This window comes from Drosophila novamexicana, unplaced genomic scaffold (genome assembly GCF_003285875.2).
Source record: "Drosophila novamexicana strain 15010-1031.04,08,12 unplaced genomic scaffold, DnovRS2.1 tig00001415-arrow-arrow-pilon, whole genome shotgun sequence".
Taxonomy (NCBI): Eukaryota; Metazoa; Arthropoda; class Insecta; order Diptera; family Drosophilidae; genus Drosophila; species Drosophila novamexicana.
Window position 1 is genome coordinate 846,435 of NW_020824856.1, and position 22,623 is coordinate 869,057.

Consider the following 22,623-nt stretch of genomic DNA (forward strand, 5'->3'; position numbering starts at 1 on the left):
CGACTACAAATTCATCGGGCAAGTTCTTTAAAAAACGTGCTCCATAAATTGAAGAGCGCTTTGTGAACCCGGTGCATAAGAAAACAAAGTTTTTGGTTTTATATTCCCTTTTTTTTTTTTTAAATAAAAAGCATCGTCCAAATGGGCAAGAAGAAGCCAGAAGTGGCCAATAGAGCCGTGCCATCTCAAATGCCGGTTAAAAAACACGAACACGTCCAAAAAGAGAATCGAAATCAAAACGAACAGCAGAGCTCGCAGCCGCCGCGGGCCAAAACCCAGAAGACGCCCAAGGAAAAGGCAAAGCGGCCGCAAAATGGCACAGCCGACGAAATAAATAAAGTGCCGGCAAAGAAGCGCAAGCTCTCTGACAAGCAGAACGGCGACGCTGACCAAATCGAAGCGGAGGACGGACCGCAGGTCGAAAAGAAGATGGACACCTCGAAAATAAACAAGGGCATTTTCGCCATATTCAACAAGCTGCAGGACACCAACAAGCAGAACACACAAAAGCACGTCAACGAAATGATTGCCCTGCTCACCAACGAAGCCGTCGCGGAAAAGGTATGTACAAGAGGAAATTTCCATTTAAGTTTTGCTCAAAATGTCCTTCTGGCACTCTGTGTCCCCACTTTTGGGGAAATAGCTGTAAAATAAATGTCCCATTCAAGGCTTTTTACATTCACAACAAACACGACTGCAACACGCAGTCGCAGCCGCCGTTAGGCGAACAGCTGTTTTTTCCACGCTGAGCGCAAAAGTTGAAAAAGTTGTAATTTTAAAAACTTGACAAACTTAATTCAAATACCAAATCCAATTGTCTTGCATTTCGGAAAGAATAAATAACTATCAAGAAGAGATGTAAAGTTTTCTGAGCGAAATACAGCCCTGCGTCTATTATTGCAGCTCTCTTTCTCTTTCACACACATAAACAAAGTGTGTGTACCAGGGCAGAACGTTGAAAAATACTGCATAAATACCAAAAGAGATGTCAAGTTGTCTTCGCTAAATGCAACCCTGCGGCCACTATAAAAGCGCTCTCTCTCTTCTGTTAAAAATGTTCTCAATTGTAGACTTTTTAGAGCAAGTTGTTGCGAGTGCAACATTTTGAGAGACTTCAACTACATTAAAGGGTATCAGCTTAGTCGAGCTAAACTTCTGTGAGAGAAGATGATTGATAAGGATTAAGGGGTATCAGCTTAGTCGAGCTAATCTCTCACAAAAGAGATAAGGATTAAGGGGCACTGCAACCGAGAGGGATCTTCTAATTCCTTTTGAAAATAGCTTCCCACCAAGAATTGAGTAAAAGGAGACCCAGGGTATCCTTAGCAGGGTTCATTTAAGGGAGAATATGGAACGACCTCCAATAGTTTCAACAAAAAATGTTTATTAATTTTGATTTTTGCACAGCGCACCGCAACCTGCGCATATGCCTTAAAGCGTTTGGTACGCTGCACCGGCGCCGATGACAAGGAAGCAGTGGCCCTTAACGCCAGCTATATTAACAGCATACTGCGCGATGTGCCCGGCCTGGATCCGATCGAGCTGATCGGCGTGCTGAAGCGCGAGCTACACGCGAGCAGCCAGCAGAAGGGCAAGGAGGAGACGTTGGCCGCTGTGGGCCAGCTCATAACCGTTTTGGCCATTATGCAAAGCCAATACTTCCAGCAGCCTACGGCTGAGTTGATAGCCGCCGTCTATCCCATATTGATAGCACAGCTAAAGGGACGCGAATATCTGGTGTCCCTGTGTGCGGACATCATGGCTGACTCCTTCAAGCAGGTGCGTTTAAATGGAACTAATTGCTCTACTCTATAACAACTGATTGCGTCTATTTGTGTACCAGGTTAGCTTGGCCAGTTTTCAATCTCATGTCTGGCCGCTGCTGCAGCCGGAACTGAATAAACCGATTACGGCACAAAAGCTGCATGGCTGCGATCTGCTGTTGTCCGTGCATCTGAACTATCCCAAGCTGTTGCCGCTGCGCCAGCTGCAGACGATGCTCTGGCGCAAGCAGACCCAATTCGAGCAGTTGTTTGACACATATTTAAACAATGCAACCATGCAGGGCGACGGCCTCTATGCGCGTCTGGGCAAATTTCTGGCCACCTGTTCCAGCGAACAGGTGCTGGCCGCCTGGCAGCAGCATATCGCTGAACACTTGCCCTTCAAGCATGGCACCGCCAAGAGCTACATCATCCAAACGTTGTCCCATGTGCTGATGCACTATGATGATGGCAGCCGCACGGATATGCAGCTGGAGCAGCTGTTTACGCTGGAGCCGCTCGTGAGCATGTTGCTCGGCGAACTGACGGCCGCCAAGAAGCTGAACAGCAAGGCGAATGCCAAGGCAAAGGCTGGCCAGCGCCAGTTGCGTTATATATGCCGCAAATTTGAGACCGCGCTGCTCGTCAGCTTCCAGCAGCAGCTGAAGCAGGATGCCTGCAAGCTGGGCATACTGCGGCCCATGCTGCAGTTGCAGCTACAGCTGGATAACATTGTGCAGACGCCACGTTTCACGCAGCAGCTGCTCGCTCAGCTGGGCGAGCAGGGTCTGGAGCAGATGTATGAGTTCTATAGCGAACAGTTTACCAGCAACAACGAGCTGTTGACGCGCACCAATCGCGAGCATTGCCTCAAGCAAATGCAACAGCTGCAGAACTCCAGGCGCAACAAGCAGCTAGAATTTTTACTGTTCGCCTCGCTCTTCCATCTGGACGATCAGCAGAAGCCTTGCACGGCCGACGAGGCGGCCGTGTTCAGTCGTCAGGCAGCCTCACGCTGCGAGGAGACGCTCTTCAGTTGCCTCGTAAATAAGATTGGCACCAACACCGAGCAGCTGGCCGCGCTCAATGAGCAGCTGCGTCCGCTGCTCGTTCAGCTGGCCAAGAAGCTGTCCAAGCCGGGCATCGAGGGCAAGCTGCGCATTACTGTGACGCCCGAAATGCGCGTCATGTGGGAGAAGGTGCAACAAGTGTTGAACGCGCCGGTCAAGGAAAAACAGGCCCTGGCTGTTATCTTTGATGCGCTGATCCTGTTCCTGGGCCTGGCCATGCTTACGCCCAGCTGCAATGTTGCCCTGGACCTGATCGATGATTTGTTCATTTGCAAGCAGAACGCGCTCAAGACAAAGCAGGCCAAGGATAAACAGCGCAAGTCTGCGGTAAGTGTTCAGTGTTAACAGCATTGCTTTAACAGCTACTTAAGATAGAGTTATTCAGTGCTGTTAATTGAATTGACATTATGTTAAAGCTTAAGCTGTTTGCAGCTTTGCTCATATTTTGTATATTTACCAGTTAACATTATTCTGCCTCTAATTTACAGGCTGAACCGGAACCCAACTGGCAGGAGGTGCTCACAGATGTCCTGCTCCAATTGCTGCTGCAAACCGGACACTTTTGGCGTTTGTTTGTGAATGCGATTGGCGGCGCGCTAATGCCGCATTTGAACAAAAGGAATCTGGAACAGTTTCTGGAGTTGCTAGACATGGACAGGAATCCGTTGGACGACAAAGACTGGGAAGTCAATGAGGGAGATGACGATAAGGACGATGAAGATGACGCCAACAGCAATGATGAGGAGAGTGATGAAGCTGACACTGAGGATGACGATGAGAAGAGTGATGAGGAGGATGAAGATGATGAAGACGATGACGATGATGAGGACGATGAGGAGGATGAGGAAGAGGATGATGAAGCCACCAACTTGGCACGAATACGCGAGGGTGTACGCCAAGCGCTGCTCAGCAATGAAAATGATGACATCGATTCCAGCAGTATAGACTGGAACGACGTTGGCGAGGAAGAGGGCGAACGTCTTAACCAAGCGCTGGAGCGCGCCTTCCACATCCGCAAGCCCAAGGGGGCCAAGGGCAAAAATGCCAAGCGCCAGACCAAATCGGAGCGCATCACCGACACCGCATTGCTGCACTTGCGCATACGTGTCCTGGATCTAGTTGAACTGTTCATCGGTGCACAGCCCCAGCTGGATATCATACTGAACGCACTGCTCAGCATCCAGAAGGTCTATAGGATCAGCAGCGCGGATTCCAAACTGCAGCCCTTGGCCGAGGCCAGCAAGAAGACGCTGCGCAAGCTGCTCGCCCAAAGGATAAGCTATCAATCGCCCGACCAGGACAAGCAGCCAATTATCGATTGCATCAAGCAATTGCTGGAACAGAACGAGGAACAACCGCCGCTTGCGGGTCCGCTCAAGCAGCCGCCCAAGGCCAAGGGTGATTATGTTGTGTGGCGCAACAAATGCATCGCCTATTTGGTCAGCCAATTCAATGAGCCGAATGTCACGGCCAGCGATGTGTGGCCGCTGTTGCAGAGCTTTGCCCAGGACTGGGCCAGTCGCCGCAACAGTCCCTATCAGTTGGCCACCTTTGATGCCATCTTCGGCTCGCCTTGGATCGGCATTGGACGCTATGCGGCCAGCTTTTATGCGCTCCTATCGATGAACTTGCGTCTCTTCCGTCGCGTCCAAATTCTCGAGCTGCTGCTTAAGAATTGCCGTCGCATTTGCAATACCCTTACGAATAAGCAGCAGACAACCCGAGAGTTCCACGGCATCCTCAGCAAATATGAGCCAGTCGGCGACAAGGATCGCAGTCTGCAAAAGAAGCTGCTCGCTCAGCTGCAAAAGGTCCTCACGGAGGCTGAAGATAACGCCTAGTCTTTAACCGGAACACATTTCTTACATTGTACATTATTTTTATTTGTATTACATAATTTGGGCGGGTTTTAAGTAGCCGCAGAAGGGGCTCACGCGGTTAAGTGTTCAAAGTTGGTCTACTGCGTGTCGCAGTAAGCCAAGTGATAAAAACAAAAAAACAATAAAAAAAACACATTGACAAAATAACTTAAAGATAATTTCTTCTATTTGTTAAATTAGTTAAAGTGTTTAAGAATCTGTGAAGCCTATGGGAAACATTCTCCAATGGATACCCCAACTTTCTGACCATAGCTCCAACGCCTTTTTTCATCCGCAGCGAATTAAACTGAGATAGCTGCATATTGTCCAGCTCTTCACACGGCTCGCCATGAAATGTGAGGGTCATATTGAAAAACACTCGATCTGACGACGAAAACTTTATCCACTTGTCAAGCTAACATGAGTGTAACGACAAAGCCGTCTGTCAAAGTTGACAGGCACTTGACATGATGTCGAAAAGCTTTACTATTTATCAAGTTAACATTAGTCTAACGACAAACTTTGTAGTAATCATTGATCTGATGAGAATATCAACAACTTGTCAAGTTAACATGAATCTTAGGTTAAGTTTATATTGCAACCGTCTGTCAAAGTTAACAGACACTTGATCTGATCACGTAAAGCTGTCAAGTTAACATGAGTCTAATAACAAACTTATATGGTAATCATCTGTCGAAGTTGACAAGCACTTGGCTGGTTGACAAAAAGCGTAACTACTTGTCAAATTTACATGAGTTTTGAGACAATGGAAATTAATTTATATTGACTAAAGTTTGTTTTCAATATTGCACCAAATATTGTTAACATTCAGCTCAATTGCAGAGCAAAATTTTGACTAAAACATAACGTAATAGGGCAGAGAATAATAATACAACTAGCTAAGTACTAATTGCCGATCAAATGGCCGGAAAATAAACATTCTGTCGCAGCGTGCTCGTAACAAGAGGCACCATTTTTTGATCCTTATCGCCGCGCTTCTCGGTCACCTGCCCAATGGCAATGGTCAGAATGTCCAGCACATGTTCGCTGCAAGAAAAATAAATCTGATAAATAATAAATATATATACAAAGTCAATAATTTGTGAGAGTTCGGGATTTGAGCCCGATCGATGAAGGCAGTTTTTGTGCACAGCGTTGCCACCTTGTTTCAATGTGTACCTTAACTGGCAGTTAGTGAAATTGACATTGAGTTAAAGAATAATGTAAAGGTTAATTTGTTCGCCTTGAGGATTAGCTTACCTGGCCGCATGCCGTTTAACCGTATCGCATAACGTCTGGATAAACCAGCTGCCCTGGACGCTATGACGCAGCGCAACGAAGCGCGGCACCGTGGACATGGCCACCACCATGTTGGCATGCTGGCTGGGCGACTGCGTGGTGGCATTCACATCTCGCTGCAAAGAGAAATGCTATTGAGTTTTCCAGTGGAGATGGTGTAATGCCAGCATACCGTTTGCAGCTGTTTCTCGTTCTGCTGGCAGGCCTGAATGATGAGCAGCTTGGGCTTGTCGTGCAGCTCCTCGTTGGCGCAGAGCACGTTCTGTATGTCCGTGATGCTCAATGGAATGCTGTCGGCGCCATAGACGGCGCCCTCGAACCCATGCGACAAGATGCACACAATCAATGAATCGCGCAGTATCGATCGGGCGCAGGCTTTGCGCATAAGGGTGAGCAGCTCCAAATGGTCCACGTTGTCGTGCGCCTCCACGCTGTAGCCCAGCTCCGAGAAGACTTCGCTGAGCCGCTGTTTGTCCACGTCGGTGCCCTCGCGTGCGCTCAGCTTCACGGCGGGCAGCAGCGACTGCAAATTGTACAAAAAAAGAACTTGCCAATTAATTGCAATTGATTAACAACATTTTAGTTGCAAATGTTTGTTGTTTTATCTTTGTACCTGGCATTGCCAATTGTTTGTTTACATATTCTTTGCATTTGCCATTAATATGGTTTATTTGCGTTTTAAACGGTTCATTTAAATCGATTTTTGCTTTTTTTGCACTCGATATCGATAAACGTACGATCCGTTTACTCAAATTGGCTTAGGTTCATGTTGCAGTGCTGCCACCCTGTTTTAATCGTGCTGCCAGACCTAGATAAAACGCGTTTATTAATGTTAACATAGGCAAACGCACTAAAAAACAACAAAATGTGCTAAATTTACCCTTTTTTTTTGGTAAAAATTTGTCGTAAATTATGCAAATGGACAAATCTAAAGCTAGTCGTATCGTATTGAATATTGACTAATAAACTATATAAAAGTTGAGTACATTCCTGTTTGCCTTCCGCAGCGCGCGCTCATTTTATATCTTTCGATAGCTGCTCCCAAATATTTATCGATAAATATCGATTTGAAGAAATTATGTTTTTTAAGCGCAACTCAAAAACTTTAACAGAAAAAAAACTCATTTGAAAAGCCAAAAGTCTTACGATTTGGCATATCGAAACATGCGTTTGCCTTGAAAACTTCATAAGGATCGGACTATATGCAACGAACATACTCTGAATAATGCAAAGAGTACAGGGTATCTACTAGTCGTTTATCAAGAAATTGAAGGTCTACTCACGCGCAGCTCCTCGCTGACATTGCGATGAAATCTCTGCTGATTGATGATGAGCAAAATGCCGGCATTGTCCTTCCGCACTTGCAGAGCATTGGCGCGTCGTTGTTGCACGATGCCGTCCACTGGAGCAAGAGCAGCCGCCGCAGGCGCAACAGCAGGGGGTTCTGTGTTTGTGGCTCTAGGCTGCGATGCATCCGTTTCGCAGTTGTCGCCAGGATGGGAGCTGTTGATCGTCTGGATGAGCAGCGTGGCCAGGGAGTGCATATCGTTGAACTTGAAGTACTCGATGAGCAGCTGCATGTCGCTGCCCCTGGCATTGATGTCGCCCAGTCGCAGATGATGGCGCGTCAGCCAGTCCAGCAGAAAGATCTCCAAGTAGGCGTGATCATAGAAACGCAGCGGATCGTCCGCCTGCTGGCCGTTTTGGCGGCGCGCCAGCTGTTCGTTAATGTCCAGAACGAGGCGTCCGGCTTGCGCAATGTTCAGCTGCTCGCATATGTTGTACAAGGCCTTCAGCAGCGGATGCACATGCAGCGACACCTCCAGCACCTGCGGCAAATAGTGCAGGCGCAGCTCCTGCCAGCTGAAGCCCAGTTTGCGCAGTGCCTGGCGTGCATTGATGATGCACAGCGCCTCGACGAGATGGCCGCGCCAATTGGCCGGATTCGTGCCCGCATATTGGCGCAAGAGATCGCTATGCCGCTGGTCCGCAGCTCCCATCAGCGCTAGCAGCTTCTGCAGTATGTATGTGGCCAGGGCGTGCTGATCGCCAAAGAGCAGGAACGCTAGCGACACCTGTTAACAGAGCAGATATTGTATGAACGAAAGCCGGGCCATTTTGGCTGCATATACTTTTTGTGCAATGTTCAGATCGCGCTCCAAGTAGGGCAGATCATCCACATGCATGTTGTCCAGCTGGTATTTCATTGTTTGGCTGCTCGCGGGGAAGTCCAAAAACTAACTGATCGTCGGCCAAATCGGTGTGCCCACACACATATATATATATATATATATGTGTGTGTGTGTGAGTGTGTGCGAGCGCAGTGTGTGTTATGAAAAAGAATTATTTTGTTTGCGCTTTTAATATTGTTAATAATTCATATCAACAATTAATATACAGCACGCGATCGCAATGTGACCCTTGGCTTAATAAATATACATATGTGTGACATCAGGTCACACTGTTTATCGATAGGCATTCATCGTTTTTGCTGCTTATTTCAAAAGAATTTGCCTTGACTTATAACTCAGACCGAAACGAAAGCAACTTGTGTGCTTTTATTACGAATTCATGTTCATTACTGTGTTACATGCATCGCAGCAGGACAATTTCTAAAAAAAAAAATATAAAAATAAAAACATTTATTTACTTGTATTGAGGCAAAACAAATCATATCATTTACAAGCGCATTGATTATAAAGAGTGGTCTAAGCCTATGTCTAAGGTAAGATAAGATATCTCCAATGCTGACCACCTCAACCCATTACCAAACTCAAGATAAATTCGCAAATACATACATATTATTAGAAATATACACATTGTCATAGAATGTTACATTATTTTCTGTAATTGCGAAATTGTTCGCAACAACTCTGCCGTTTATCGAACAAATTCACCATGCACGGCCAGTGCTGCCAGAAGCGCGGACAGCGTTCAGCAGCGCTAAGCGCTACACAACATATGAGCCATAGTGCAATCAAGATTTAATAGTGCCCGATAAATTGTTTATGGACATTTTTAAATATTAGAAGCAATTGCTTGTGGCTTGAGTTGCCACAAGCGTTTGCACAGTCTCGGCATACAAAAGTTGCGCTCAAACAGTGCTGCCAACTGCAGTTAGTGGACTCGCTCAGCAGCTATTCACCACACAGGCGCAACCAGCCCTGGTTTATGTTCGAGGTGTACGATTGCTATTTTCACAAATCATTCAAGTAGATATTGTTGAATTGTTAACAACGCTCATGTTGACGAGTTTTTAATTATTTAATGTATTTGTTATTCTGTCTATGAGCGAAACAGAGAGAAAGGGACAGACATATACAGAGGCCAGGGCCACAGTCAGAGAGAAAGAGAGCTACAGCTTGCATATAATGTACAAAAAACCAAAAAAAAAAAAAAAAAAAAAAGAAACGCAAAATAACGAAACTAAGAAATTTTTATTTCTCATACATATATACCACATATATATACATATATGCATAGATAAATGTAATACGTATATGTGTGTGTGTGCGCACACATATTGCGCTACAGCCATATGTATATGTGTATGCCAGTATATGTATATACCTTCACATATTTTATATACATATGTATATGCATATCTATTCACCTACTGTACCACTTCATTATGTAAGCAGCGGGAACTGTACGACGCCAAGCAAGCAAAAGCAGAAAAAAGAAAACGCAAAAGCAAAAAAAAAAAAACCAAAAGGGAACCAGCAAACGACAAAACCAAATATAACCAAGAAACAACGAAAATTGAACAGAAATGTTATAAATCATTAATAACTGTAATTTGTAAATGTTCCGTAACCACAAACCACGCCCACGCTGAAACGTAAGAGAAATTGTTCCAAAAACAACAACAACCAACAAAAACCAAAAAAAAAAAAAAAATAACATGCCTAGCACAAAACTTTTCCAAATTTTGTTGCGACAAATCCTTGTTCGTTTTTGTTTGTTGCCAGCCACGCCCATTTCCCATTGTAAGCAGCAAATTGGCGTCAAAGGAAAGAGAGAGAGAGAGAGAGAGAGAGCAGAACGCAAACAGAAACCAACAAGGAATTGTTCTTTTTTTTTTATAATTTCAAAGTAATTTGCCAACAACAAAGATGTCTTACGGGCCTACTCTGTGTCATGCGTATACATACGTATGTATGTATGTATGTATGTATGCATGTTCACACGCACGCACACATGTACATGCATTTGTGCATGTGCATAGTACAAGCTGAACAGCGGCCATTGCTGTAGCGTTCTTTTTTCGTTCGTGTGTCATGCGGGGCGTCGCATTACACACACACACACATACATACTCACGCACACAATTTATATATGTACATATTGACAAGCAGCAGCAAAAACTTTCGCCCAGCGTGGCTCTGACAATTGTGGCAACTTGCAACAGTTATAAAAGCTAACAACACAACAACATAAGAGACAACGAGTACAAAGTGCAATTTCATAACAAAACATAATTCATAATTGTTTGTACGTATCAAATATGCATTTTGAACGTTTTAGCAATAGCCCCAACACACGTACACAAACAACAACACATACGCACACTCGCCTGCACGCATATGGGTGTTTGTATGTGTGTCACGCATTTGCGTTCTATGCTCAATACATGCGCGCAAGCGAGACAACATGACAGGTCAGCCGGAATCGAGAGCGCGCCAGAGCGTTGCTTGCATCTGTGTGTGTGTGTGTGTGTCTGTATGCGTGCGTGTGTCTCTGTGTTGATGAGCGCCAAAAGAATTTGGCAAAATAATGTACATATGTATATGTAAATTTTGTCTCTTTCTGCTGGCCAACAACAAACTGTGTTACACGTGCAATGTACATATTTATATTTACAAAAACAGTTGTCCACAACAGCGTTGATCGAAAGCTCGCTACGCACATATTGCTATTAATTGAATTTAAACATTGTTTATACATATATACATACTGTACATACTATGTGCACGTATGTATTTGTTTATATATACATACTTGCTTGTAAGGCCATCGCCACAGCAACAAGTGTCTACGTGCATGTGAATCTCTCTCTGTGTATGTGTGTGTGTGTGTGTGCGTAGGTCTAAGCATATTGTTGCTGGCAACATTTTGGATGCGCTGCTTTTGCGTTTTAACAGCGTTATGTTATGTGCCCAGTAAATGGGTACGTGTGTGGCCGTTCACATACAAGCACACCCGTATGTGTGTGCGGCAAAGCTTTTACTTTTGTGTTTGTAGCACAAGCGCACGTACTCACACAAGCACAAGCGCGTGTGTCTGTGTGTGTGTGTGTTGTATATATATAGAGAATTGTTTGTTTTTGGTGTTTGTTTTTGCCTTACTACGCGCCCCCCCACCACCCACTCAGCAACATGTTGCGTGCAAAACGGCCTGCAACATGTGCCTATGCCGCACTGTGGTCGACAGTCTTTTGAATCTTTATGCATATGCGTCCAATATAATTTATGTACATGTATATATATATATATATATATATGACCCCCAAGATTTTGATTATTTTTGTTTTTTTAAGCTAATTGCCCGATACAAATCTCTTGCAGTATTTTTCGCTTGTTTTGAAACGGAAGCGCAATATGTCATCCGTTGTGGCCGGCGAAACGCCGCTAATTAATCTAGCCGAGGATCTCGAGGATGGCGAGATCGATGATGATGACGATGATGATGAGCAGCAGCAACAACAACAACAACAACAAATACTAAACCAAACACAACAACAACAACAACAACAACTAAAGCCCACAGCCTTTAAAGCTGGCGGCTCCAATGATGAGGTGCAATTTGTGGGCATTGAGCGTCTGAGCGAGAAGCAGCCGCTGCTGCACGACGATGACGTCATATTCCTGGGCATGGCCAGCGAATCGTCGTCCGTCGGCGCGCCCACGAACAAATCAAAGAAGCCACGCCCACTCGAAGGTAAACAACAACAGCAACAACAGCAAAACAAAAAAAAAACAAATTATAATAAAACCAGCTGGCTTTTCACTCTCGCGCCCCTTTTTCCATTATAAACCCACCTCCACCTCCTCCTCCTCCACCTCCTGCTCCCAACACATACAGATGATCATGCGGTCAGCATTGAGAATGCCATTGCCAAGGCGCTCAAGAAGGGCGGCATTGAGCCGCCCATGCCCAAGCTAAACAGCAACAACAACGTTAACAGTGACGCCGACAGCGCTGCCAACGCCGCCGGCGACAGCGGCAGCGCTGCCATCAGCCTCGATGGCTGCCAAATCGGGGGACAACAGCAACAACAACAACAGCAGCAGCAGCAGCTGCAGCCGCCGCCAAGTCGCAGCAGCCGTCGACGCAAGCGCAAAAAGGAACGCGAACGCGAGCAAAAGAAAGACAAGGAGCATCAGGTAGGTCGTTGCCTTAACCTTATGCGAACCACCCAACCTCCCCCCTGATCCATGCGCCATGCCCTGCTAAGCAAGCGCAACGAATTCGCCTTTCGCCGCGCCAATGCAGCGCATTTCACGGCGAATTTAATGCCCCAAAAAAGCGCAGCAACCGCATGCTGGCAGCTGCTCGCGAGTTGTTCGCCAGTTTGTGAACGCCTCAAGGCGAAATCGGCAGCACAGGTGGTTCACACCTGAGCCACCCCGCCGCCCAAAAACCACCACCACCCCCCTCCCCAATCTTGGCCTTTAACCCCAGCAAAACTTGCTTGCATGTAAGGCCTAGTTTGCTTGGCTTTTAAATTCAATTTTGAGTAATGGAGATTTTTTGAGCATGTTCCCAGTTTTGTTTTCTCCATCGAAACATTTGCCCTTCTCAAATGATTATTTAGTTAATTTGTTGGACCTTAACTAAAGGTCTTAGCTCTTAAGCCCTTGCGGGTAGGCAGGGTATGTTTTAGTCTATCAGCCAAAGGACACGTTTACAAATTGTATATGAATCGTATTTGTGATTCCTCGGTAGATCTAATCGAAATACAGGGTATCTTTAAGCCTAGCATGAATGAGCAGCAACTGACTATAGCCATTACAGAAGTATCAGTTACAGGGTATCTAGCAGTCGCGCAGTCAGCTGCACTAGTGCATTGTAGACGGTGTATATCAAAACGAGTTACAGGGCATCTTTACTTATTGTAATATGTGATATAATAGACTTACAGGGTATCTTCTGTTCGTTCGATCTCCTTACTAACCAGCTTAACAGGGCGTAAGTTACACGCAGGGTATCTACTAGTTGCACAACGATTTGCAGCTTTGTAGATGTTACAGGGTATCTTTACTTATCTCAACTGCTATAATTTTGATATAGATTTATAGGGTATCCCTTACCTTAAGCCTGTTCTATATCTCTACAAGCAAGTTTCGCAGGGCACACGTTACATGCAGGGTATCTCCTAGTCGCGCAACGAGTTGCAGCTTTGTAGATGGTGCTGGGTATCTATACATATCTCAATTGCTATACTTTTGATATAGATTTACAGGGTATCCCTTACCTTAAGCCTGTTCTATATCTCTACAAGCAAGCTTAGCAGGGCATGCAGGGTATCTCCTAGTCGCGCCTACAAGCTGCATGATTTCGTTTTTTTTTTAATATTCAAATCTTGTTATTGACTTTTTATGGGGCTTTCTCGTTGGACAGAAACGCGCACGTCGCGACTCAATGGACGACGTGGCCGGCGCCGCCGGCAGCGATGAGCTGGAAATGGATGAGTACGAGATGATGAATGTGCGCGGCGGCAGTCCGCCGCCGGCAGGTGGCGCCACGGGCAGTGTGGGCGTACGCTATGCGAGCGACTGGCCGGGCATGGGCGACGACGCCGGGCACGAGTCGCCGCCGGACAACTACAGCAGCTACGATTCCTACTCGGACGATGAGCCCGGCAGCGCGGCAATTGGCGCCGCCCAGCGGCGACGCCAGCGTCGCGAGCGCGAAAAGGACACGCGCGGCGGACGCAAGCGTCGCGATCGGGACAGAGAACGCGAACGTGATCGCGACCTGGACAGACGACACGATGGAGGCGGCGGCGGCGGCGGTGCGGGCGGCGGCGGAGGCGGCGGCATCGGTGGCAGCGGCAACAAGCGCAATCGAAGGGACTCCGGTGACGAGAAGCCGCGTGAGCCGCGCAAACTGGAGCTGTGCAAGTTCTATCTGAAGGATTGCTGCGCCAAGCGCGACAAGTGCAGCTACATGCACAAGGAGTTCCCGTGCAAATACTATTACCTGGGCATGGACTGCTATGCCGGCGACGATTGCCTCTTCCATCACGGCGAGCCGCTCACCGAGCAGCTGCGCAACATACTCCTCAAGCACATGGAGACGGCGCCCAAGGAGATCTTGGGCGACTTTAAGCGCATCTCGCGCGACATTGCCCTCAACCAGATGACGCGCCGGCACGAACAGCTGTGCGAGCAGTACAACATGGACAATGCCTGGACAACGCTGGCCAGCGCTGGGATTAGCCGGCTGCAGGATCAGCAGCATGCGGCTGCCAAGGCAGCCGCCCAGGCGGCCAATCAGGCGGCGGCCATTGCGGCGGTCAATGCCAATCTGCAGCAGGCGGCGAGCGCGGGCGCGGGCGCTGCAGCGGCTGGGGTGGGGGTGGGGGCTGGCGTCAATATACCCTCGCTGCTGGACATGGTCATCAATCCGCCCATCAATCTGCATCATGGCGATGCCAAGCCCGAGAAGAAGCGCAAGTCGCGCTGGGCCGAGAAGGGCGCAACCAAAGCAGCAGCAGCAGCCGGTGCAGCGGCTGGAGCAGCATCCTCGCCAGCTGGCCCAGCTGGAGTTGCCAGCACGAATCCCGCCACAATTGCCGGCGGCAGCGCTGGATCGCCGGTTGCTGTCGCTGCGGCCAAGCCGCTGCCCGCCCACTTGGATCTGGTGAATCTGACGCAGGTGCTCAGCGCCGAGCACATGGCCAAGCTGAACAAGCTGGGCATTAGCAATCTGGAGCAGATGCTGCAGGTGCCCTTCGGCCAGCTGACCGAGGCGGGCCTCACACTGCCCGAAATTGGCGAGATCCAGCGCAAGGCCGAGGAGGCCAAGCCCCAGGAGCCGGGTGCATCAGTCCCAACCAGCGCCACAGCAGACCCACCCGCCGCCACAGCCAAGTAGGCATACCTGCCATTCCATTTAACTACAAATTTTATTCACATTCAATTGCATTTGCAGGAGCACAGCCAAGTCGGATCAGGAGACGAGCAACTTGAGCACCGTCGTCAGCTCCAATAGCAACAGCAACAGCAACAACGGCTTCATCATGGTCGACTACACGCAGTATCTGAAGGATGCACATGTCAACTTTCCCGGCAGCGATCCGCGTAAGTAAAGTCTACAAAAATATCCTTATACTGGAGCTAGTGTATGCCATAAGAGTTGCCTCTCAGCAGATCCTATATATAACTGTATCCATATAAATATATACGTTAGATAATAAGATATCTCCCTCTGTATAATCGGTTCCTATAACCCATAGTTCCCGTATAAATAGATCTCAGATCACGTACCCAAGAGTTTCCATCTAATTGTACTCATTTGTATATCTCTCATAACAATCAGAACTCTGTCAATATAATCGTATCCAATATCCCATAGTTCCCATATAAATAGATCTCACTTAATGTAACTAGATCCCATATCCCACAGTTCCCTATATAAATATATCTATAAAGGATATATACTTAAGAGATATACTCATACAAGGATATTCCAAGTATGTGTCTTATATCCTTATAGGATTAGGCCTTCCCGTTATTTGGTAAATAGAATCAAATATCCCTATATAAAATATCCCTAGAAAGGGCTTTCCATATGCCCTCATATTTTATATACTATCAATATATACCCTCTAAATTAGTTTTATAATTCCCATATAGTCAAATCCTATACAGATATAATTCTCAGAGTATTATTTGACAGGCCGATACGAATATATTCATAAAATCATCCAATTATCATAAAAACTCAATTACTTCAAATCTAGATAACAGTCACTGTTCAGTGCAATGTTAACAGTTACATGTTAACATAGTTTAAATAACAATTAACATACGCTTTTATACAAAGTTGAAGATTTATTTGATAATTTCAATTTTGAGACCTTGCTTATATATCTATTAAACAATCTGTGAAAGCCAGTTAACAGCGCCCTGTTAAGCGTAATGTTAACTTACATTGAAATGTTAATTAGCGCGTTGTAAAGTCAACAGCTATAAAGCTGTCGCAGATGCTCACATCTTAACATTTGCATATTTACTCAAAGAAAAGTAGTTAACAGCTCGCTGTTAAATGAAATGTTAACCAAAAGTAACAACAGTTGACTATAGATATACATATAGAGCCCAGAGAGTTTCATCATTTCCAGTTTTGATACTGTAAATTGTTATCTTTGAATATTTCTTCAAAATAATCAATGGAATTGGGTTAACAGAGCGCTGTTAAACTGAAAGTTAACTAACATTTACATTGCTCGTATCGAATTATACATAGGATATATACTCTATAGGTGTATACTTTCTTATTCTGTATATATTTATCTTAAAATTATTATTTCAAAATATTCGAACGTGCTCTGTTAACTAACTTTTGTGTTGCGAACTTTAGTTAGTTGCTGTTTTTTAGCTTTGAATATTTCGAAACATGAAATTAAGTTAACAGCACGCTGTTAAACTGTATGTTAATCAACATATATGAGCGTAGAAGTCACTTTTTTTTTGCTGTTAAGTGTTATCTTTGGATATTCCTGCGATCAATTTAACAGCGCTCTGTTAAAGTGTATGTTAATAACCATAAACATTGTAATCAATGTTAGCTATAGGTTTTATTCGCTTTAGGATTAAAGCAATTCTATTTTGTTGGACATTTCTTCGAAATGATCTATGCAATGTAGTTAACAGCGCAATGTTAACTGTATGTTAACTAACATTCTTGTCGCTTATCTAAACTGCAATTGCATTTACAGTGGACGATGATCGCGAGGAGGATGACGAGCAGCTGGTCATCGATGATGGCAACGACGAGGACGAGGAGGACTCCGAAACGGATGCCAAGTCAAAGAAAACGAAACGTTCCAGTGAGGAGGAGGATAAGGACAAGGACAAGGACAAAGAGAAAAAGCCGCCGTCCGAATTGGAGGATGATACGCCGCCAAGGCCGTCCGTATTTGATTTGCCCACCTTCATGAGCAACATGCTCGGCCAGAAGCCGGCCGCGCCAGCTGGCTCCTCGCCAACGACGCCGGAGCCGCACAGCGAGAGCAGCCCGCCAACGTCGGCGGGCAAGAGCAGCAGCGGACCCTTTGGCAAGCTGCTCTTCGGCGAGCAGAAGGAGCCGGAAATGCGCGCCTCCTTCTATCGGGACATCATACGCAATCCCTTCAAGCCGAACAGCGGCGACAACACGGGCGATGACAGCGACAACGACAACGACAATGTCAAGGATAACAACGACTTCAGTAGCTTCAGCTACATGGACGCCGCCCACTACTCAAATTCCAACTCCCGCTCGCTGACGCCGACGCCGACGCCCGAGCCGGGCTCCCAATCGCCCAAGGGCCTGGGCGGCAGCGGCGGAGAACTGTCGACGCCCGCATCGGGAGCTGGACAATTGCCCGCCGCCTCGATATATACGCGCTGCTCCATGTACGACTACGATCCGGCAAGGGCGGCACTGGAGGATGCACGGGCGAGCGCAGCGAAACGCGAACGGGATCGCGATATTGATATGCGACTGCCGTTCGAGCCAATGAAACACTATTTGCCCGCCACCGAGATCGATGCGGCGATCTTCTCGCACATACCGATACGCTGGCAGATGCAGGAGGTGCTCGTCGAGCCGGCCTGCTATGCACAGCTGCGCCAGAGCGCCAGCCACAAGGAGCAGCGCGAGCTGCGCGATCCCCGACTGCGTCGCATACTCGGCCTGCCCGAGCTCTCCGACAACGACAACACGGCCACGGGCAGCGGCGCCAGCTCCGGCCTGGGCAGCGGCACCGGTTCTGGCGCGTACGCAACAGAGGGACGGGAGCGCAAGACGAGCAACTGCATCGCCTCGCCGGACGCACAGATGGCCGACTCCACGCCCAGTTCACCGCCGCCGGCATCAGCAGGAGCTGCTGTGCCGCCGCCTTTGGCCGAGCCAGTTGCCTCCGGCGGCGATCCGCGTCGTGCCGATCCGCGTCGTGATCCGCGACGCGCGCATTTAAATGTCACCAGCAGCAGCAACAACAACAACAACAACAGCAACAGCAACAGCGGCGGGGGCAACGTTTCGGGGGGCGTGGCCGCCGTCAATGACAGCAGCCGGCAAATCTCGGAGATACGCAATCTGCTGCAGAGCTCCAACTGGTACAAGAATCTGGGCAGCAACAACAAGATCATGGTCAATCAGCAGCTGGCGCTGGTCTTTACCGAACTGAAAAAGTTCCATCAGCAGGAATCGCCCAACAAGATCTTCGACGTCAATTTCATAGTCAGCAATCAGACGCTTCAGCAGATCTTTGCCAAGCTGCACATCTATATCGATGACAATGGCCTTGTCGTCCAGCTGCCCGAGGAGCCGCCCCAGAATGTGGGCGGGCCCGTCGGCGGAGTGCCCAACATGCCGCCCATACTGCCAAACATGTCACAGCCGCCGCCCAATTTGGTGCAAATGCTGCGGCAACCGCCGCCAAATGTCGCCCGGATGCTGCCCATGGGCATGGGCGGCGGCGGCGGCGGCGGCGGCATGCCGCCCTTCAATCAACCGCCCCCGCAGCGCTCCAACAGCATACTGGGCATGCCGCCCAATGTGCCCAACGTGATGGGCGTGATGAACAGCAATCCGTTCAATCCGTTTGCCGGCGGCAACAACCTCAACAACCTGAACAGCCTGAACAGCCTGAACAACCTGAACAGCCTGAACAGCCTGAACAATCTGAACAATCTGAACAATATGAATAACATGAATAACATGAACATGAACGGCATGAATAATATGAATGGCATGAACATGAACAATTTGGGCGTCGCGTTCAATGGCGGCGGCGGACCTGGACCCGGACCTGGACCTGGACCTGGCCCTGGCCCTGGACCCGGACCTGGACCCTTTAAGAACTTCGGACCAGGTGGCAACAATGGCAATCAGGGACGCCATTTTGTTGGCAATCGCAATCGCGGCGGCGGCCATCGAAATCGCAATAATTAACTGAAGAAGAGCAATTAATGGGCAAAATAGTGGGAAAAGTGAAGAGGAACAATTTGAATGTAATTTATGCGCCCCCCCCCCCTACCACCCTCCCGCTCCTAAAACCCCGCCCTCTACTGAAAAGACTTGTAGCATTATGTTTATGATTATAAATGATACCCCGCCCCCGCCCCCCTCCCCTTGCGCCACAGCTAAAATGCAACCCTCCCACACACACACACACACACACACAAACACTCGCACGCACGCAAACACACACAAGCACACTGAAAGAAATGAAAGCAAATGTTACATTTGTATAGCTTTATCGGTTTTTGCTATTTTAGCTCCTATACAAAAAAAAAATCGGATTTGGACTGCTATGTAACTGTAAATTATAACTATAAAATAATTTGTTTTTTTTTTAACTCTAGATTATATATATATATATATATATATATATATATTTAATATATATAAAGACTTTTTTTTTGTTGATTAAGTATACTCCTAAATATATATATATATATATATATGTGTGCGAAGATCGTATTTATATATGTATATATATATATATGTGCTACGTACTGATACAAAATGTAGTCGTAACTGGAACTCAAAAACATTTATTTTTTAGTCGTTAATGATTGTAAATTAAGTCGTAATCGTAGTATTCGAAATTTGTAGACATACGAAATAAACGGCAAGTTTTAAGTATTATTAACATATAGAGTCTGAAGACTGCCCGTACTCAACGTAATTCATTCAATATGCTCTTTTTTTCATTTTTCAAAATATTCGTAATCAATCGCTGAAAGATCAGTGTTAACAGCTGTTCAAATGTTGACAGTCTGGTAATCGGCTTAACACTGCGTTAACAGCAGCCATAGAGCGCGTCTACAGACTGTAGTTTGGTTTCGTCAAGGAATACAATTAATAAAAATAGTTGTTTTTTTTTCAATGTATAGTCTTTTTGTTTCTTAAAATATACTATAAAATTAATATAAATATATATAAATGTATAAAATATCAGGCAAACGAGAAAAGCAAAGCGCACTAGACTTGCTTTGCAAGGCTGACAAAAGCTATCGATAATTAACAGCCCCAATTGAGCTTAACATTGTGCAGTGTGACCGCCTTGCATATACAACTGAGGCATTGTAGTCGCTATGTTTTTTTGCCCATGCTCGAGTCGGTCACGCTTTCAGTATCATTTTGTCGGCTGTGAACTGTGAAGGAAATTTGTAGCGCCGCGCGCAGTGCATTTTTTTCTGGTAACCTTTTTTTTCTCCACTTTGTACTGTTTTTTCTTTATTTTTTTTTTTTTTTGCAATAATATACACAATGCAATATTTTCGTATGCGTTCAATCGTCCAATCGACTGGCCAGACAACAGAGACATTTACGTGCAATCAAAGAAGAAAGCTTACCTAAAAAAAAAAACAATATAATATACATACACACACGTATGCAGACACATGCGTGTGCATGTACATACATATTGTACGTATGTATGTACTAGGGCCCACAATGGGTTTTAGCGTGACGTGAAGTGTATATAAAGAAGCTGAAAAAAAAAGAAATGAATCGACGAAAAGAGAAAATGGAAAATGAAAACACGCAGACATTGTGAAATATACGCAAAACAAATATTGCATATAAATTATGTTTTTTTTTTGAGTAATCGATCATTGAAAAATACATGCGTAGTTATTTGCATTCCATATAGTACAACGAAAAGCTTCAATTTTTTATTTTATTTATTTTTTTTATTATTGTATTACATACACATCATTTACTACGTATGCATGTGTATGTGTGTTGTGTCGGCGAGAAGGCAACGAGTAGCAGCAGGGCAGCATTTTTGAGTAACTGTAGCAGTTACTCGCTGTTTTGTTTTTTTTTCCACAGTTGTTGTTTGTTGGTGTTAAAACGGGCTAGAAATGCGAATTAAACGTAATGCACAATAAAACAAAGTGCATTAAAAGTGCAACAAAGTGATGTTTACTATAGAACAGCATATGCATGTGTTTTTGTGTGCTACATACACACATAAAACAAACGAGCTCTGTTACAGTGCGTACGAAAAGTGTGCATCGCATTTTTCATTTGCCAACAAACTTGTTAAGCTTGTTAAGTAAAATATGTATATGTATATATATATGTATAATGATTATGCACATTTCTAGAGCAGTCAGCATAATTCTGTAGTGCACTGTAGTATAGCAAAAGACGAACAGCAGCAAAGCAAAAATGGCAACGAGCCGCTGAAAACGTACGCGCGCACTCACACATACACATAGCACATAACACACATACACATTCACAACGTCCTCGTTCACTGAGGCCGCCGCTACTCGCTGTTAGCGTCGATGACGAATGCGTGTGAGTGAACGAAGCGCGTTTGGGCTTGTGTGCGTCGTGTATTTATGTGCCCCTGTGTGTGTGTGTATGTGTATGTCTGCGCTGTTGGCTCTGCTAAGCGCACCGCCCTCTGCCCCTGCTGTCAAGCCAGGAACATGGTGGCTTTGCAGCGTTTTTTTTCTTCTTCTATTCATGCTGTTGGTTTTTTTTTATTTATTTATTTTCCGTTAGCATCAAATGAGTGTTCTTTTTTTTCGAAGCAGCATCAACAAACAACAACAATAACCATAGTAAAGAGTATGCGGTAAACAGCAAGCATATTACAGTAAGTTCATCAGAATATTCACAACATTTTACACAACGTATGTGCATTAATATATCTATATGTATGCATGTATGTATACATCTATGCTTATGTACTTGTATGAGTGCACATATGCTTTATTTGTTCTTTCGCTTGTAACTCATTTCAGTGGCAACGTGGGTTAAATCGAGTTGCCGTCTGTTGTTTTTATTCTTTTCTTTCGCCCATATACTACCATTTTGCTGTTGCTACGAAACGTGTAAGGGGAAAGGGAACGGCAAACACTTGCAAGCTGCAGAGGAAACAACAACAAAGCGCGTGCATACAGTCGCGTCCAGTTAAATGTTACCATTTATGCGCGCGCTGCTAAGCGTACACACGGGGCAAGCTTTGCCGCGCAGAGTGTGTACACACTGATTTCCATTGGCTGCGCTGCAAACTGCGAAAAGTAGAGACTTGCATATACATACATACATATATTTATATGTGTGTGTGTGTGTGCGTGCGTGCATGTCACGTTTGCGCCGTTTCTTGTCCGGCTGTTTCGTCTACCTAAACTAACTGCACCTTTTTACATGTCCTGCGTTTCTCTGTTTCCGGTTAGCAAGCTGTTCCTCGATGCTGCCAGTATGTTCTACTGCGAGCAAAAAAAAAAAAAGAAGAAAATAGTAAATAGAAATTTTGAAAATTGCAAATTGTAACAGAAATTTTTTATTACCGGCATCACTTGCCTGGCACTGCACTGTAACGGAGCAGCTGTTGTGTTCATGCGATAAGATAACAAATCATTTTATGTGCATGCAATTTGTTGTTTA

General features: G+C 45.8%; 3 protein-coding genes across 5 annotated transcripts; 2 read left to right on the forward strand and 1 right to left on the reverse strand.

The window, feature by feature from the left end:
- The first annotated feature begins 83 nt into the window (after window positions 1-83).
- On the forward strand, window positions 84-4,685 carry LOC115767545 (myb-binding protein 1A). The gene is made up of 5 exons (XM_030711827.1): window positions 84-561; window positions 1,408-1,779; window positions 1,844-3,160; window positions 3,322-3,558; window positions 3,613-4,685. Exons 1-5 carry the CDS (start codon window positions 142-144, stop codon window positions 4,672-4,674), a joined length of 3,408 nt encoding a protein of 1,135 aa, XP_030567687.1. The 5' UTR covers window positions 84-141; the 3' UTR covers window positions 4,675-4,685.
- Window positions 4,679-8,307, reverse strand: LOC115767544 (caspase-8). Its single transcript, XM_030711826.1, has 5 exons — window positions 8,124-8,307; window positions 7,275-8,066; window positions 6,164-6,514; window positions 5,953-6,107; window positions 4,679-5,739 (listed from the first exon to the last, which is right to left on the reverse strand). Exons 1-5 carry the CDS (start codon window positions 8,196-8,198, stop codon window positions 5,610-5,612), a joined length of 1,503 nt encoding a protein of 500 aa, XP_030567686.1. The 5' UTR covers window positions 8,199-8,307; the 3' UTR covers window positions 4,679-5,609.
- Window positions 8,308-9,224: 917 nt separating this feature from the next.
- Window positions 9,225-19,560, forward strand: LOC115767543 (protein suppressor of sable). 3 transcript variants are annotated; one of them, XM_030711822.1, is made up of 6 exons: window positions 9,225-9,364; window positions 11,559-11,931; window positions 12,076-12,377; window positions 13,615-15,089; window positions 15,151-15,299; window positions 16,940-19,560. In XM_030711822.1, exons 2-6 carry the CDS (start codon window positions 11,592-11,594, stop codon window positions 19,159-19,161), a joined length of 4,488 nt encoding a protein of 1,495 aa, XP_030567682.1. In that variant the 5' UTR covers window positions 9,225-9,364; window positions 11,559-11,591; the 3' UTR covers window positions 19,162-19,560. The 3 variants fall into 3 exon arrangements, with proteins under 3 accessions (XP_030567682.1, XP_030567684.1, XP_030567685.1); XM_030711824.1 differs by lacking the exon at window positions 9,225-9,364 and adding an exon at window positions 9,535-9,832; XM_030711825.1 differs by lacking the exon at window positions 9,225-9,364 and adding an exon at window positions 10,465-10,485.
- The last annotated feature ends 3,063 nt before the right edge of the window (window positions 19,561-22,623 follow it).